General features: G+C 36.0%; 1 protein-coding gene across 1 annotated transcript; it reads left to right on the forward strand.

Moving 5' to 3' along the window:
- The first annotated feature begins 12,810 nt into the window (after positions 1-12,810).
- LOC128666194 (myoblast determination protein 1 homolog A-like) lies at positions 12,811-16,660 on the forward strand. The gene is made up of 3 exons (XM_053720657.1): positions 12,811-13,578; positions 15,020-15,098; positions 15,957-16,660. The coding sequence occupies exons 1-3, from the start codon at positions 13,033-13,035 to the stop codon at positions 16,199-16,201; spliced, it is 870 nt and encodes a 289-aa protein (XP_053576632.1). The 5' UTR covers positions 12,811-13,032; the 3' UTR covers positions 16,202-16,660.
- The last annotated feature ends 566 nt before the right edge of the window (positions 16,661-17,226 follow it).

Here is a 17,226-nt window from a genome sequence, read left to right on the forward strand (position 1 = left end):
TACCTAGTTAAAATAAATTGAAATTTGCCTGTAAAATAAAAATAAATCCTAAGATAGCTACAATATAATTATTATTTATATTGTAGCTATATTAGGGTTTATTTTAAAGGTAAGTATTTAGTTTTAAATAGGATTAATTTAGTTCATTATAGAAATATTATTTAGATTTATTTAATTAATATTTAAATTAGGGGATGTTAGGGTTAGTGTTAGACTTAGGTTTAGGGGTTAATAAATGTATTACAGTGACGGCGGTGTAGTGGGGGGCAGGATAGGGGTTAATAAATTTATTATAGATGGCGACGGTGTAGGGGGGGCAGGATAGGGGTTAATAAATTTAATATAGGTTGCGGCGGGGTCAGGGAGCGGCGGTTTAGGGGTTAAACTATTTATTTAGTTGCGGCGAGGTGCGGGATCAGCAGGATAGGGGTTAATAACTTTATTATAGAGGCCGACGGTATAGGGGGGGCAGGATAGGGGTTACTAGGTATAATGTAGGTGGCAGCGGTGTCCGGGAGTGGTGGTTTAGGGGTTAATAAATTTATAAGTGTTGCGGTGGGCTCCGGGAGCGGCAGGATAGGGGTTACTAGGTATAATGTAGGTGGCAGCGGTGTCCGGGAGCGGCGGTTTAGGGGTTAATAAATTTATAAGTGTTGCGGTGGGCTCCGGGAGCGGCGGTTTAGAGGTTAATACATTTATAAGAGTTGCGGCGGGGTCTAGGAGCGGCGGTTTAGGGGTTAGTAACTTTATTGAGTTGCGGGGGGCTCCGGGGGCGCCGGTATAGGGGGTAGAACAGTGTTTATTGATACAGATTTATTGATAACTTAGGCGTATTTTTTCAGGTCCGCGGCGGCGATGTGAGGCGTGCTTAGGCGGGCGTATTGGGCCGGCGAAGGCAGGAAAGTTGACACGATGATAACTACCCCCCAGAGAATACAATTTTAAACAACATTCAAATTTACTTCTATTATGTAATTTGCTTCATTTTTTAGATGTCTTTTGTTGAAGAAAAAGCAATACATATGGGTGTGCCAATCACACGAAGCATCTATGTGTAGCCACTAATCAGCAGCAACTGAGCCTATCTATATATGCTTTTCAGCAAAGAATATCAAGCGAATAAAGCAAATTAGATAATAGAAGTAAATTAGAAAGTTGTTTAAAATAGTATGCTCCTTTTAAATCACAAAAGAAAAATTGGGGTTTCATGTCCCTTTAACGTGTTCCCATTAGACCCCATCTTACATACATATCCCTTCTTTTTGTACTGCTCATTTACTGCCTGTTTCTCAGTTTTCTTATGACTCATTCCATTACCCAGCATGCACTCTGTTTTGAAGGTTTAAGGGGACACTAAAGTGATTCTATCTTTATTGCATTCAAAAGAAAGTATTGTGCATTTGTTAAAAGAAAAAAAAATGTAGCTTAATGGCCATTTAAATATGACAGAACCTGAGAGGGTTAATCAGTCTTCATAGTGCTAGTAAAGTGGACGTGATTGATTCTAAATGCTTCTGGATAATAATGGTATGAACAGATGTTACTTATCTGCATAGACCAATGATATTTAGCTTAGTGGTTAGGGTATTGCATTGCCCCTATGTTCTAGTGTAAAACCACACCTGCTTGTAGTGTTCTAAGGACAAGGGGGGGGGGGGGGGCTGATAAAGATGTCACATTACAGTGCCCTTACAGAAATAGCAGAACAAAACACTAGGGCGTATGCTATGCTGTAATGAGGGTAAAATTAAAAACTAAATCTGGAGATTTCAGCTCATTCACAGAGACTTTATTATTAGTGACTGGATGACATCACTCTTGCAGCTCCTAATGGTCATTATAACCAGCTGCGAGACAAAGTTTCACCCCAATTGCTATAACACTGGTACCTATATTATGCACATATAAAATCACATTCATCCAAACTATTATTGCACCACACATTTTAATTCTAATCACAACCCAACCCGTGCACCTTAGCCCTAACAGCCACTGTCATTATCCCCACACATGCACACAAATAAACCTAACTGTTGTTGTCTGGATCTTCCTACTGCACTGTAACCCTTACTGTGCTTACCCAATCTTCCATCACACTTTGACCTTAGCTACACTGTCACCATCCTTCAGAACGTTTAGATCTAACCACAGCCTCTTGCTATTGCAATTACCCCTATTGTCTGGCCTGGATCCTTTTTGTGCTATTAAACTTTGCAGTGATCTCCCCTCTTGGCAGTTACTCCGATGGCTGAGCAGAACAAACCTTTAACCCCTTAATGACCAAGGACGTACGCCACACGTCCTCAAAAAAAAGACAGTTAATGACCGAGGACCTGTGGCGTACGTCCTTGGTCTGGAACGCAGCTGGAATCCTGCTCGCTTCCAGCTGCTTTCCGGTTATTGCAGTGATGCCTCGATATGGAGGCATCCTGCAATAACCCCCCTTGGCCATCCGATGCAGAGAGAGCCACTCTGTGGCCCTCTCTGCACCGGACATCGGTGGCCGGTATCGTTGGTGGGTGGGAGCAAGTCTGGGAGGCGGGTGGGCGGCCATCGATGTGCTGAGTGGAGGATCAGTGAGGTTGGGGACTAAGGGGGGGATCCTACACAGCAGCATATGTAAATATGCCAAAAAACAAACAAAAAAAAAGCCCAAATATAGCTTTTATTTTAGTACTGGCAGAGTTTCTGCCAGTACTTAAGATGGCGGGGACAATTGTGGGGTGGGGGAGGGAAGAGAGCTGTTTGGGAGGGATCAGGGGGTCTCATGTTTCAGGTGGGAGGCTGAGCTCTACACTAAAGCTAAAATTAACCCTGCAAGCTACATAATTAACCCCTTCACTGCTAGCCATAATACACGTGTGAAATGCAGCGGCATTTGGCGGCCTTCTTATTACCAAAAATCAACCCCAAAGCCATATATGTCTGCTATTTCTGAACAAAGGGGATCCCAGAGAAGCATTTACAACCATTTGTGCCATAATTGCACAAGCTGTTTGTAAATGATTTCAGTGAGAAACCTAAAATTGTGAAAAATTTAACGTTTTTTTTAATTTGATCGCATTTGGCGGTGAAATAGTGGCATGAAATATACCAAAATTGGCCTAGATCAATACTTGGGGTTGTCTACTACACTACACTAAAGCTAAAAGTATCCCTAAAAGCTCCCTACATGTTCCATAATTAACCCCTTCACTGCTGGGCATAATACACGTGTAGTGCGCAGTGGCATTTAGCAGCCTTCTAATTACTAAAAAGCAACGCCAAAGCCATATATGTCTGCTATTTATGAACAAAGGGGATCCCAGAGAAGCATTTACAACCATTTAAGCCATAATTGCACAAGCTGTTTGTAAATAATTTCAGTGAGAAACCAAAAGTTTGTGAAAAAATTAGTAAAAAAGTGAACGATTTTTTGTATTTAATCGCATTTGACGGTCAAATGGTGGCATGAAATATACCAAAATGGGCCTAGATGAATACTTTGGGATGTCTACTAAAAAAAATATACACATGTCAATGGATATTCAGAGATTCCTGAAAGATATTAGTGTTCTAATGTAACTAGCGCTAATTTTGAAAAATAATGGTTTGGAAATAGCAAAGTGCTATTTGTATTTATGGCCCTATAACTTACAAAAAAAGCAAAGAACATGTAAACATTGGGTATTTCTAAACTCAGGACAAAATTTAGAAACTATTTAGCACAGTGTTTTTTGGTGGTTGTAGATGTGTAACAGATTTTGGGGGTCAAAGTTAGAAAAAAGGTGTTTTTTTTCAATTTTTTCCTCATATTTTATAATTTTTTTATAGTAAATTATAAGATATGAGGAAAATAATGGTATCTTTAGAAAGTCCATTTAATGGCGAGAAAAACGGTATATAATATGTGTGGGTACAGTAAATGAGTAAGAGGAAAATTACAGCTAAACACAAACACCGCAGAAATGTAAAAATAGCCTTGGTCCCAAACGGACAGAAAATGGAAAAGTGCTGTGGTCATTAAGGGGTTAAAGGACTATTAAACTTAATATTTCAACAGTACATAAAACGTTCCAATATTGCAACTTAAACATTATTGCAATATACATTCATTATTATTTTGCAGCCTTTTGCTGTAACATACATCTAAAATTGTGATTGTTTCACTTTCTCGCATGGAGTCTTGTTTCACTTTTAGGCAATTTAAGTGAGCTTATGTTTACTCCCTATCTAAGCTTCTTTGTGTCACCTACTTTTAAAAGGTGAATTATCAGTTTTACATAAGCAATCATGAAATGAAAATTATTCTTTGAAATAGTAAGTTGAATCACTGCTAAACCACCCTAAGGGAATACAAGAGGGCAGGTTACCCCAGTCTGCACATGTGCAAACAGACTTTATGCTTTACCTGGATATTAGTTTGTGATTGGTTAGCAAGGGTTCTTTTGTTCTGGGGGACAGGGAAATCAGTGAATAAACATAAAACAATATACTCATCTGACAAAACAGAGCTGCAGTTTTCATTGAAAAATTATTCTTATATATGAAGGTTCATAATCATGTAGTTTACAATTTGTGTTTAATGTCCCTTTAACTAAGCAATTAGAACAGCGGGAAACTTACATATTTCCCACTGATTCACAATGAAGGTTGGCTAACCTAAATAGTTAGTTACAAACAGAGGCCGAGTCACTTTGAAGAACCTGAAAATAAAGCAGAGCCATTGAAAGAAGAGCTGTTGCTGGGGGCCAGAAGATGCACTGCTAGATTAGTATCTGTAAGAGGGGAGGTCTTGAGCGTTATTGGCTATGAGAGTGAGGATTGTGTTAAAACAGTGTTTTTCAACCAGTGTGCCGTGAGAGATCCTCAGGTGTGCCGCGGCAGACTGAGAACAGTGTGACATATTTTTTACATTTTGCTTGTTTTGATGTGACAGGCTCATCAGGCAGACAGGCAGGCATCATTTACAACCATGACATATTGACATTCATTCACAGACAATCATTATGATGTCTAATATATGCTGTATTAGGCTACAATGTGTGATTTTGTAAAATTTTGGGATGGTGGTGTGCCGCAGGATTTTTTAATGTAAAAAAGTGTGCCATGGCAAAAAAAATGTTGAAAATCACTGTGTTAAAAGGGGAGTTTTCTGGGTTTAAGAGCAGATAGTGCTTAGCATTATAGGGTTATGCATTACAGAATGATCAAGTTATGGTTAATTGTAGAGGGGTGATCCGTTTGACCATTAGGTTTAATATCTAATTATTACAACAGTGTATATGTTCCCTTATCTAACATTTAGACAAGGGGATATTTCCTAACATTGTAACATGGTTTCAAAGGTTCTATTATTACCAATTTCTAATAAAATAATGCAGTGTGCAAAGAGGCACTTAATTACTTCCAGCAGATCAATATTATAAGTTCCATGTATCAAGCAGCAGCATCTGCTTCAGAGCACTGGTGGGGCAGAGCCTGCTTGACACATCAGTCCTCTTAGGTAGTGGAGTTCAAACATCCTGACGTCACTCAGTTGGGGTAATAGACAGTCCCTGGTCAAACAAGAAGGGGGCAGCACTGCACTAGAAAATACTTGTGCATGTGCAATGTTAAATGCGGTCAGCAGATGTACAAAGTAAGCTGCCCACTCTCGCTTGATAACTGGAGGACAGGTTCCCTATTAGGGAACCCTGTTTTTTTGTAATTCAATAAATGGGGCTATAAGTCTTTGTCATAGGTAAGTACTTGTCACTGATCAAGAGTTCTTTAACCAGTTGTACATTTATAGATGACACATTATAGATATGGTACTATCTGGATAGATGTCAAGGCTCAGCTTATTGTTGACCAATCCACCATGTTAGGGAGTTGATTTGATTCAATCTTAAAGCAAACTAATTCTGCATAGATCCCATCAAACAGGGTCATAGGGCATTAAAGATAGCTGAAACTAATGAGTATTATTGCTTATCTGGCTAGACCTGTCTACTAGATGAGAATTCATAGCCAGTACTTTGCCCCATATTTAGCTTTTCCATCAATCGTGTAACAGTCATAGCCAGGCACACATTTTATAAGTATGTATAAGTTTGTGTGTCTATATGCCATTAGGTATTAAAGGGACAGTGAAAAAATTTTTTGACAGTTTTCCACCACTAGAGGGCGTTAGTTCATGTGTTTCATATAGATAACATTGAGCTCCGGCACGTGAAGCTCCTAAGAGCAAGCACTGATTGGCTAAAAATGCATGTCTGTCAAAAGAACTGAAATAAGGGGGCAGTTTGCAGAGGCATAGATACAAGGTAATCACAGAGGGTAAAAGTATATTATTATAACTGTGTTGGTTATGCAAAATTGGGGAATGGGTAATAAAGGAATTATCTACATTTTTAAACAACAAAAATTCTGGTGTTTACTGTCCCTTTAAGGTGACATTGTCTAGAAGACACTGGGGTATTTCTAAAGGTTATGATGAAAGGACAATTCATTAACAACCTGCATTTGTTAATAAGGGTTATTTTGTGAAGCTTCCATGAACTCAACTTTGTCCTGCCTGAGAGAAACTGAGCAGATTTGTCATAACTGTATCACTAAAGGGTAAGAAAGATAATTCAATTTAGGAACCACTGATTCATCATCAGCACAAAAATGCTTCCTGGTTTAGCTGCAAACTCCAGATATAAAGTAGGATGCAGAATACCAGCTGCCCTTGGGTTTGGATTTATAACTGCAGTATTAGTAGATTGGACTGTGAGTCTATCGCCATCTACTGGGTAATACGTTCAATTCCCACACAAGCCCAATAGACACAATTATTCCTGATGCCTCAGAGATCATTTGTCACTGGGGGGAGCGATAAGATATGTCTATGACAGGAATCCATCAGGCTTTGATGCACATCTAATAGGGTGTTTTGCAGGGAGGTGACACCTTTATTAATGACTTCTCTGTGAGCTTTAAAGGGGGGCTTCTGTTTATTAACATCTCTAATAGTGAGCACAGGTGATCACAGTGTGAATATCCACACCCACTGCTAACACCTCATTGGTCAATAATGTCTGCTTATTAACCCATCCAATCCTGAACAAAAGTTCAGCCATTTGTGTCTTATGAATGTGTGTGGTTAAGTGTGTTTAAGTTATAGCTGTTTTTACAGTATGGGAAATGTAAAATACTTAAAAAACATAAAGTGCAAAGTGCAGTAAAAACAACAAAAAATAATAAAAATAAAACTACAGTAAAATGTTAACAACTCCTTTTTTTTGTCATGGATTTTTTTCTCTAACACATAGATAACTAGACAGGCAGGCAGATAGACAGACAAGTGTTCTAATTATTACCAGCTTATACCTGTAGTTTATGTGTGCATGATACTGCTTCTATAGGCATAAATGTAATGTAAACATTTGATCATTTATTGTGAAATTCTCTCTTTAATACACAGATTTTGTTTTAAAATGTCCCACCTGCATTAATAGTGCAGCACAATTATACTAGACCTGCAGGACAGATTTTATTTACATGGGGAAATAAATTATGCATTTAAACATTTTCAAATCTATCAATTAAATTATAAAATTAACACAGAGATACATTGTGATGCTATTGAATTAGGTAAATGGTCATAATATATGTCTGTTTATGTGTGGGTAAATATTTGTGTATATTTATTTATAATCTCTGTGTCCACACACACACATATATATACACAAACACAAATAAATATATATACACTACACACACACATATATACACACAAATATATATATATACACACAAACATACACATGCACACATACATACACACACACACACATATACACACACAAACATATATACACAAACACACACACGCATATGCTCACATACACACACAAACATATATACACACACAAATATATATACTCAAACTCACACACAAACATATATATACACACACACAGACACAAACATATATATACACACACACACACACACACAAACATATATACACACACAAATATATATACTCAAACAAACACACACATGCACACATACACACACACACACACACACACATTTATATATATATATATATATATATATATATATATACACTCAAACAAACACACACACGGACACATACACACAAACATATATACACACACAAATATATATACTCAAACAAACAGACACATGCACACATACACACACACACACAAACATATATACACAAACACAAATATATATATACACACAAACAAACACACATATATATATATATATATATATATATATATATAATGTTTACAACTTAGTAAATGGCTAGATTACAAGTGTTGCGGAACAGCTTTTAACGCTGAAAAAATGGCCATTCCAGGGTAATGGCCAGGAACGCATATTACGAGTCGTGTCGGTATAGCTGTACCGCAAGCATTTTAGCCTGAAACGCAACGTCCATTCCGCACTAAAAAAAAATAAAAAAATTTGTGAGGGATTTTCAAAGCGCAGGTATTAGTGGTGGTAATTCCGGCTAAAATGCTTACGTTACAGCCTATACCGACACGATCCATACCGCCATCTGAGAGCAGTAGTTATGGATTTTGCAAAACAAAAAAGTTTCACAAAACTCATAACTAAAGTGTTACAAAGTACACTAACACCCATAAACTACCTTTTAACCCCTAAACCGCCACCCTCCTGCATCGCAAACACTATTTAAAACTTATTAACCCCTAATCTGCCACCCACCCACATCACCGCTATTAAATAAACCTATTAACCCCTAATCTGCCACCCATTCACATCACTAACACTATAATAAAGCTATTAACCCCTAATCTGCCGCTCCCTGACATCGCTGACACTATATTAAAGTTATTAACCCTAAACCTCCAACCTCCCACATCGCCGCCACTAAATAAACCTATTAACCCCTAAACCGCAAGCCCCCACATCGCAAAACACTAAATTAAACTGTTAACCCTCTAAACCTAACACCCCCTAAATTAAAATTAAAATTGCAATATAAGAATGCCCTTTAAAGGGCAGTGAAAAAGAGCTGAATGCCCATTTAAGGGCAATGCCCATGCAAATGCCTCTTTAGGGGCAATGGGTAGCTTAGTATTTTTAGAGTTCGTTTTTTTATTTTGGGGGTTGGTTAAGTCGTGGGTTTTACTGTTGTTGGAACTTTGTATATTTTTTACAGGTAAAAGAGCTGTTTTGTAGGGCATTACCCTATGAAGTTTATTGTAGGTTAGGGGGTATTTTTATTTGGGGGGGCTTTTTTATTTTTATAGGGCTATTAGATTAGGTGTAATTGTTTTTATTTTTGATAATTTTGTTTATTATTTTTTGTAAGCTTAGTGTTTTTTATTTTCCGTAATTTAGTGTTTATTATTTTTTGTAATTTTAGATTTTTTATGTTTTTTTGTAGTGTTAGGTTTTTTTAAATTTGTAATTTAGATTTTTTTAATTGATAGTATTTTTTTATTTTATTAGAATAATAATGTTAGGTTAATATATAGTTTAAGGTTAGGTTTATTTTTATTTCACAGGTAAGTTTTTATTTATTTTAAGATAGTTATATTGTAATTTTAATTTTAAGTTAGGAAGTGTTAGGTTTAGGGGTTAATAGTTTAATTTAGTGTTTTGCGATGTGAGGGGGATGGCGGTTTAGGTGTTAATAGGTTTATTGTGTAGCGGTGATGTGGGGGGCCGGAGGTTTAGGGGTTAATAGTTTTATTTAGTGGCGGCGATGTGGGAGGCCAGAGGTTTAGGGATTTATAATTTTATTTAGTGGCGGCGATGTGGGAAGCCAGAGGTTTAGGGGTTAATAACTTTATTATAGGGTCGGCAATGTCAGGGAGAGGCAGATTGGGGGTTAATAGCTTTATAATAGTGTCGGCAATGTCGAGGAGTGGCGGAATAGGGGTTAATAGCTTTATTTAGGTGTCGTGATGTCGGGGATGGCGGATTAGGGGTGTTTAGACTAGGGTTTCATGCTAGGGTGTTAGGTTTAAACATCATTTTTTTTTACCCATAGACATCAATGGGGCTGCGTTACAGAGATTTTTCATTCCGCACTTCAGGTGTTAGTTTTTTTTCTAACGCTCTCTCCCCATTGATGTCTATGGGGGAAAGCGTGCACAAGCACATGAAATCAGCCCTTGAATTTTGTGCGGTATGGAGCTTAAAGCCACCATATCGCACGCACAAGGAGGCTTTTCAGAACTCATAATGGCAGTTCTATGGAGAGTGAAATAACGCAACTTTTTGGCGTTAGTTACGCACCCTGTTTAGCGCAAAACTGGTAATGTATGTGTGTTATTTGTAGAACATATTATCTAAAATATAACGGCAGTTCCTGCCTCTCTAATTATTCTTCAGGGATTAAAACTGTATTTATTTTTTATAATACATTGCATCGCTGCAAAAAAAACCTATATTCATAAAATAGAAAATGCTATAAAAATAAAAATGTAACTTACTTGTATATTTTGTACACACTATTATTAAAATAAAAAGTCATTATATTACTGTCTAGATTTTATAAAAAAAAACTAATTTCACAAAGTTCATAGCTAACTGCTAATAACCCCTGCAAATGTGTTTACTGTGCCTATTGTTTATTTATAATGTAAGTTATTTAAGTAAAACAATGATTTTCCTTTTTAAATTTCATTCTGTTGTACATACATTACTGTGTATTAAGTATTAAGATGAACATTATTTTTTGGATGAATGCCAAAATTAATAAATTTTTTCGCTATTTGTTGCAATTGTACAAACACAAATACCAAACTGTCACGTATACACTAATTGAAAAAATAACTAATAAATGTATCAATTCAATTTGTTCATTCCTGATTCTTTGAATTAAAAAAAAAAAAAAAAGTGAAATACAAGCACTTCATTACAAATACAAGCACTGCAGTACAAAATACAAGTACTGCATTATAAATGCAAGCACTGCATTACAAATACAAGCACTGCAGTACAAAATACAAGTACTGCATTATAAATGCAAGCACTGCATTACAAATACAAGCACTGCATTACAAATACAAGCACTGCATTACAAATGCAAGCACTGCAGTACAAATACAAGCACTGCAGTACAAATACAAGCACTGCATTACAAATACAAGCACTGCAGTACAAATACAAGCACTGCATTATAAATACAAGCACTGCATTACAAATGCAAGCACTGCAGTACAAATACAAGCACTACATTATAAATACAAGCACTGCATTACAAATACAAGCACTGCATTACAAATACAAGCACTGCAGTACAAATACAAGCACTGCATTACAAATGCAAGCACTGCAGTACAAATACAAGCACTGCATTACAAATACAAGCACTACATTATAAATACAAGCACTGCATTACAAATACAAGCACTGCATTACAAATACAAGCACTGCAGTACAATTACAAGCACTGCATTATAAATACAAGCACTGCATTACAAATACAAGCACTGCAGTACAAATACAAGCACTACATTATAAATACAAGCACTGCATTACAAATACAAGCACTGCAGTACAAATACAAGCACTGCATTACAAATACAAGCACTGCAGTACAAATACAAGCACTGCATTACAAATACAAGCACTGCATTACAAATACAAGCACTGCATTAGCCCCCTAGCCATAACCCAAAACCTCCTGGACTTAACCCCTGCACACCAAGTTCCTTTACTGCGACCTGCCCGCTGCACTTATCTCCCTAACTACTGGACACACCACTCTAATGGGATATGAAACCCAGAATTTTTCTTTCATGATTCAAATAGAAAAGCCATTTTAAACAACTTTCTAATTTAAGTAAATTATACAATTTTGTCATTTCTCTTGATATCTTTAGTTGAAAAGCAGGGACGTAATCTTTGGACCCAGCCCATTTCGGGAGCACTGTTTGGCAGCAGTTTTGCAAGAATGATATCCATTTGCAAGAGCACTAGAGGGCAGTGCTATTTCCTGTCATTTAGTGCTAAAGATGTCTACCTAGGTATTTCTTCAACACAGAATATCAAGGGAACGAAGCAAAGTTGTTAATAGAGGTAAATTAGAAACTTTTTAAAAATGGTTTGCTCTGAATCACAAAATAAAATTTTTGGTATTCATATACTGTACCTTTAACTTACCCACCTCAGTAGCTAGGGGTTAGTTGCAGGGGTGGTCCGGTGGTTAGGGGGCTAGTTGTGAACGTGGTCTAGCAATTAGGGGGTTACATGTGGTGGGGGTCTGTCAGTTTAGGGGTTAATTGTTTGGGATTTTTAACAGTCAGTTTAAGGGTTAGATTAAGGGGCATTTGAGACCCTGAAGTGACGCACGTCCACCAACCCAAACCAAAGGTTTTGGCCATTTTAATTTGTTTTTAACAAATTTTGTTAACTCATTTTAATAATAAATTTAATCTAAAACAAATGAAGTGCCTAGCAAATAAATAAATATTAATCTGTTGCTCATGATAAAAGAAAGCTATAAACAGAATTAATTATAATTACATATAAATATCATTTTCTTGCAGATTTTCTATTCAAGTCCAAATGGAAAATTTCAAACAAGCTAATAAAAGAGCAACGAATAAACAACAAATATCTCAGAAACTGACATTCTCTTTGCCCACATTGGGTGTATGAGTTCAATCACTTGTGGAACTTTACACTGAGGGTTTAATGTCTCAGCTAATCAGCAGGAGCTCTGTCCCACAGGGAGACAACGCCCACTCCCTAGCTCTAACTTTTGGCTGGTCAGTAGAAGTAACGGGACAAGGCTGGGGGCCCCCTCCCTCTTCTATCTTTTAAGATAAATAGTGCTTCTTTTGACAATCATCAGGTGCCCTAGAGCTACTAGACTCACATCTCACCATCTCTACTGTATACAACAGCATTCCCCTCTGTAGTGGGAGGCAAGGGTGTGATTATTTTTGATTATTTTTACATCAGCCTGAATATAGGATCTGAGTTTTGGTCTATAGAACAATTTAAAAATAGCATTTGATTTTGTTGCTCTTATTTGCACCTATTTTTATTTTTCCTGGTCCCATGGACTTGCTGTCACATCCACTGCGAGACATGGAGATTACAGACAGCTCTCTCTGCTCCTTCTCTGCAGCTGATGACTTTTATGATGACCCATGCTTTAATACTTCTGACATGCACTTTTTTGAAGATTTAGACCCCAGGCTGGTACATGTAAGTTTGATGAAGCCTGATGAACATCACCATCTTAATGAAGATGGGCATGTCAGAGCACCCAGTGGGCATCACCAGGCTGGCAGGTGCCTCTTATGGGCATGTAAAGCCTGCAAAAGGAAGACCACCAATGCTGACCGCAGGAAGGCTGCCACTATGCGAGAGAGGAGAAGGCTCAACAAAGTTAATGATGCATTTGAGACCCTGAAGAGATGCACTTCCACCAACCCAAACCAAAGGCTACCTAAAGTGGAGATCCTGAAGAATGCCATTCGCTACATTGAGAGTCTCCAAGCTCTGCTCAGAGATCAAGATGACAATTACTACCCTGTACTGGAACACTATAGTGGAGACTCAGATGCCTCCAGCCCCAGATCCAACTGCTCAGATGGCATGGTGAGTGTGGCACAACTGGCACTGAGTGCTATGAGCTGGCAAGTGCGTAATATACAGGATCTAACATTAATTTAATTACTAGTGTTCCACCTAATACATTCACACACAAATACTAATGAAGACACAAAGAGAGGTATATTTAGCTCAGTGGTCTAGTGCATTATGTTAGCAGCATTCATTGTGATCTCTTTAAATGACCATAAACATTGCAATATCTATAGCTTATAATTCTCTATCATTTATAGATCCAAGTAACGTAGATAAAATAGGTTGAGAAATTGTATAATTACACTTTCATGCAAACACAAAGTCACAGAGTATATCCCACTAAAACACCCTGGTCCCTTCATTCACACCATGCATTAAGAATGTAAAAATAACTCCACACTCAGCCTTCCTCAAATTACTAGGCAGTGCAAAACTTTGGGAACCAGACATCCAGGCTTGTTAAAATAAATCACACAGTGGAGCTAAACTATTATAAGATTTGGAATATGCATAGATCATGAAATTTAACTAAATGCAGATACTGAACCATTGATTTAATATCGCTAATGCTTTTCTAACAAAAGAAACGCATACGGTGTAGCTGGTCTGTACTTATAAAACTAGTTCTGCAAGATGACACTGTTTAATAAACTTCTAAATGGTATATTCTTTCTTTTTATTAGAAATTACGTAATTAATAAAGATTGCAATACATAAATGTTTTGAAAAAGAAGAAATTTATTCACTACTATTTTAAATTTAATAAGGAAAAAACAAAAAGTTAACATAACTAGCATTTACAATAGAAAAATAGTGACTTATATATTGTGTAAACTTACGTGAACCAAAATGTTTTTCTTTCATGATTCAGATAGAGCATACAATGTATATACCTTTCCAATTTACTTCTATTATCAAATATGCTTCATTCTCTTTGTATTCTTTGTTGAAAGAGTAATAATGCACTAATGGGAACTAGCTTAACACATTGGGTGAGCCAATGACAAGAGACACATGTGTGCAACCACCAGTAGTGCACAGCTTCTCCTGAGCCTACCTAGGTATGCTTTTCATCAAAGGATACCAAGAGAGCAAAGCAAATTTGATCAAAGAAATTATTAGTAAAGCTGTTTAAAATTGCATGTTCTATTTGAATCATGAAAGATTAATTTTGACATTACTGTCTCTTTAATGCATTAGTAAACTTCCTGCTGTTGTGCGTGTCTATATAAAGCTGCTATCCCACACAAATGTGAACATTATAAATATAATCACACCTATAAAACACACACAGAATTCTAATCATTTTTAATAAGTATCTAAACTTTCTGTTCTGTCAAAAAAAGATGGAAGCGACACATACAGAAACCCCACTGAGCCTTTTATAGCAGTTTGTGAGTTTAATAGCAGTTTGTTAAACCTCTTACTGATAGTGTTACTTGCCTGTTTGCAGATGGATTACCCAGGACCTAAATGCACTTCCAGGAGGAGAAACAGCTATGACAGCAGTTATTACAGTGAGACACCAAATGGTAAGTTCTGCGTGTGCCTCTATCTCATGAATGTGTTTAGATACTATTTTTATGATATTTCTTTTCTTTGTTAGAGTCCATCATTTTTTGTAAATTCCATTTATGTGTGTTTAAGCCCTGCAAAGAATTGAAATGCATTGTCATAGTTCAATCTTGCAATGTACTGTGCCACTCTAAATAGACATATAAGACAATAATTTAATATATCTATAAATTCTCCAATCACTACCGTTATCCCCTATATGAGGTGATGCGTATTCTGGAGCGTCATTTCATTATGTGTTTAACTCCTTTGCTAAAGATAATAGAGATTTAAGGGGAAAAAAAAATACATTAAATTAAGAAAAATAGGGATTTCATTTTTTTATTTAAATATTTTACTAAATGGAATTCAAGTTTATGTTTTACTTTTTATGTAGAAATGAAAAACAATTACCTGCATATGATTAATTATTAAAAAATAGAAAAAGGGTACTTAAGAAACCAAATAATAGTCAAGTAACTTTATCTGATTTTAACAAATTATCCAAGCAATTAGCACTGTGGCTAAAAATGCATGATAATAATAATAATAATAATAATAGTATAGTGCATGATTAGCTACCTGAACACTTAAACACAAACAATAGTAATATCACAAATTAGATAGATAATAGAGACAGAAAACAGACAAAACTATATTAAGATGCTGTTTCATGTTCTGCAAATTGAGTTATAGAATCTGATAAACATGCAAAACTGATATTCATACAGAGCTACAACATTTCAACTGTAAATGTTTATTGTGTTTACATTGTTTGATTTTCAAAATGATATATGGAAAAATGCTTATGGTGTTTTATTTGTCTTTCTTTTTAGATACAAAACATGGGAAAAACTCAGTCATCTCTAGCTTAGACTGTCTGTCAAGCATTGTAGAGAGGATTTCCACTGAAACCCCAAACTGCCCTTCTCTTCCTGCAGTGGAAAGTGGATCTGAAGGCAGTCCCTGTTCTCCCCTCCAGGGGGAGACATTGAGTGACAGTAACATTACTATCCCTTCCCCAATCACATGCACTCAACTCCCCCAGGACAGCAGCAGAACCATATACCAAGTATTATAACTGCTTCCACAAAGCTGTTACATTCTGAATAACCAAAGACTTTATAGACTGACAGTTTCCAATGTTCAAACTTCATTAAGAATTCCCAATACTCAACGTTTTATTAATAATTACAAAATATTTACTTTTTTTTCCCATTCTCAATAATATGGGAAAAATAACCTGAATTATAATATTCCCATCTCAGTTATGATTTACCTCCCATGGTAAACACAAAATTACAAGGTTATGAAATATCTGTTACTTTCTTTGGGTAATACAAGAAAATATGTGGACCACTTTTGTAAGATGTTTTTTATATGGTTGTAAATAAGAGTTAACAAGCAAAGCAAGGATGAACAGATATTTAATAATATGGCTTGGTTTGTTGTGCTAAATGATAACTTTATATATTTATATGGTGTGGATGCTAAGGATGGTTTCAATAATATTCTAAATAAAGAAACTTTATTTATAAAACTGTGCATATTTGTGTTCCAGTATGTAATTCTACACTGTACAGGGGAATGCTGCACACAGGACACGTCTAATTGCTATCACAGAGAATTCAACAATGCAGAGTTTTTACAGAAATTGAAGCCGTCAATTACTGTAGATAACACTGTAAACACATTTTTTTAATAAGCTTTTTATAATTCACAATGCTCTCTAGAAGTCATCTTTATTTTACGGTAAAATGTTTAGTGAAAGAAGTAAAACTTCCCTGTAAGTTTAATGAAATTGTTGGGGTTTTTTAAATTAATTTATTTATTTTTTAAAGACATTTATAATAAAAAAATATTTACAATTTATTTATTTTTTTGCCTGGAAAAATGAGTCGATGATCTTTAATTTCCATGAAAATTATTTGTAAGTGTAAATGTAAATAAATAAATATAAAATACATATTAAAAGGTCATCTTTTAGATTAGCATAAGGACATATACAGTGAGGCTAAATACATTCTAGAAAAGCATTTTGTATATAATGCCCCTTTAAATAAGAAAACAAAACTGTAAATAGTTTTTAGTATTAGTAGTAAATAT

The sequence above is a fragment of the Bombina bombina genome, chromosome 7 (genome assembly GCF_027579735.1).
Source record: "Bombina bombina isolate aBomBom1 chromosome 7, aBomBom1.pri, whole genome shotgun sequence".
NCBI classification, from domain to species: domain Eukaryota; kingdom Metazoa; phylum Chordata; class Amphibia; order Anura; family Bombinatoridae; genus Bombina; species Bombina bombina.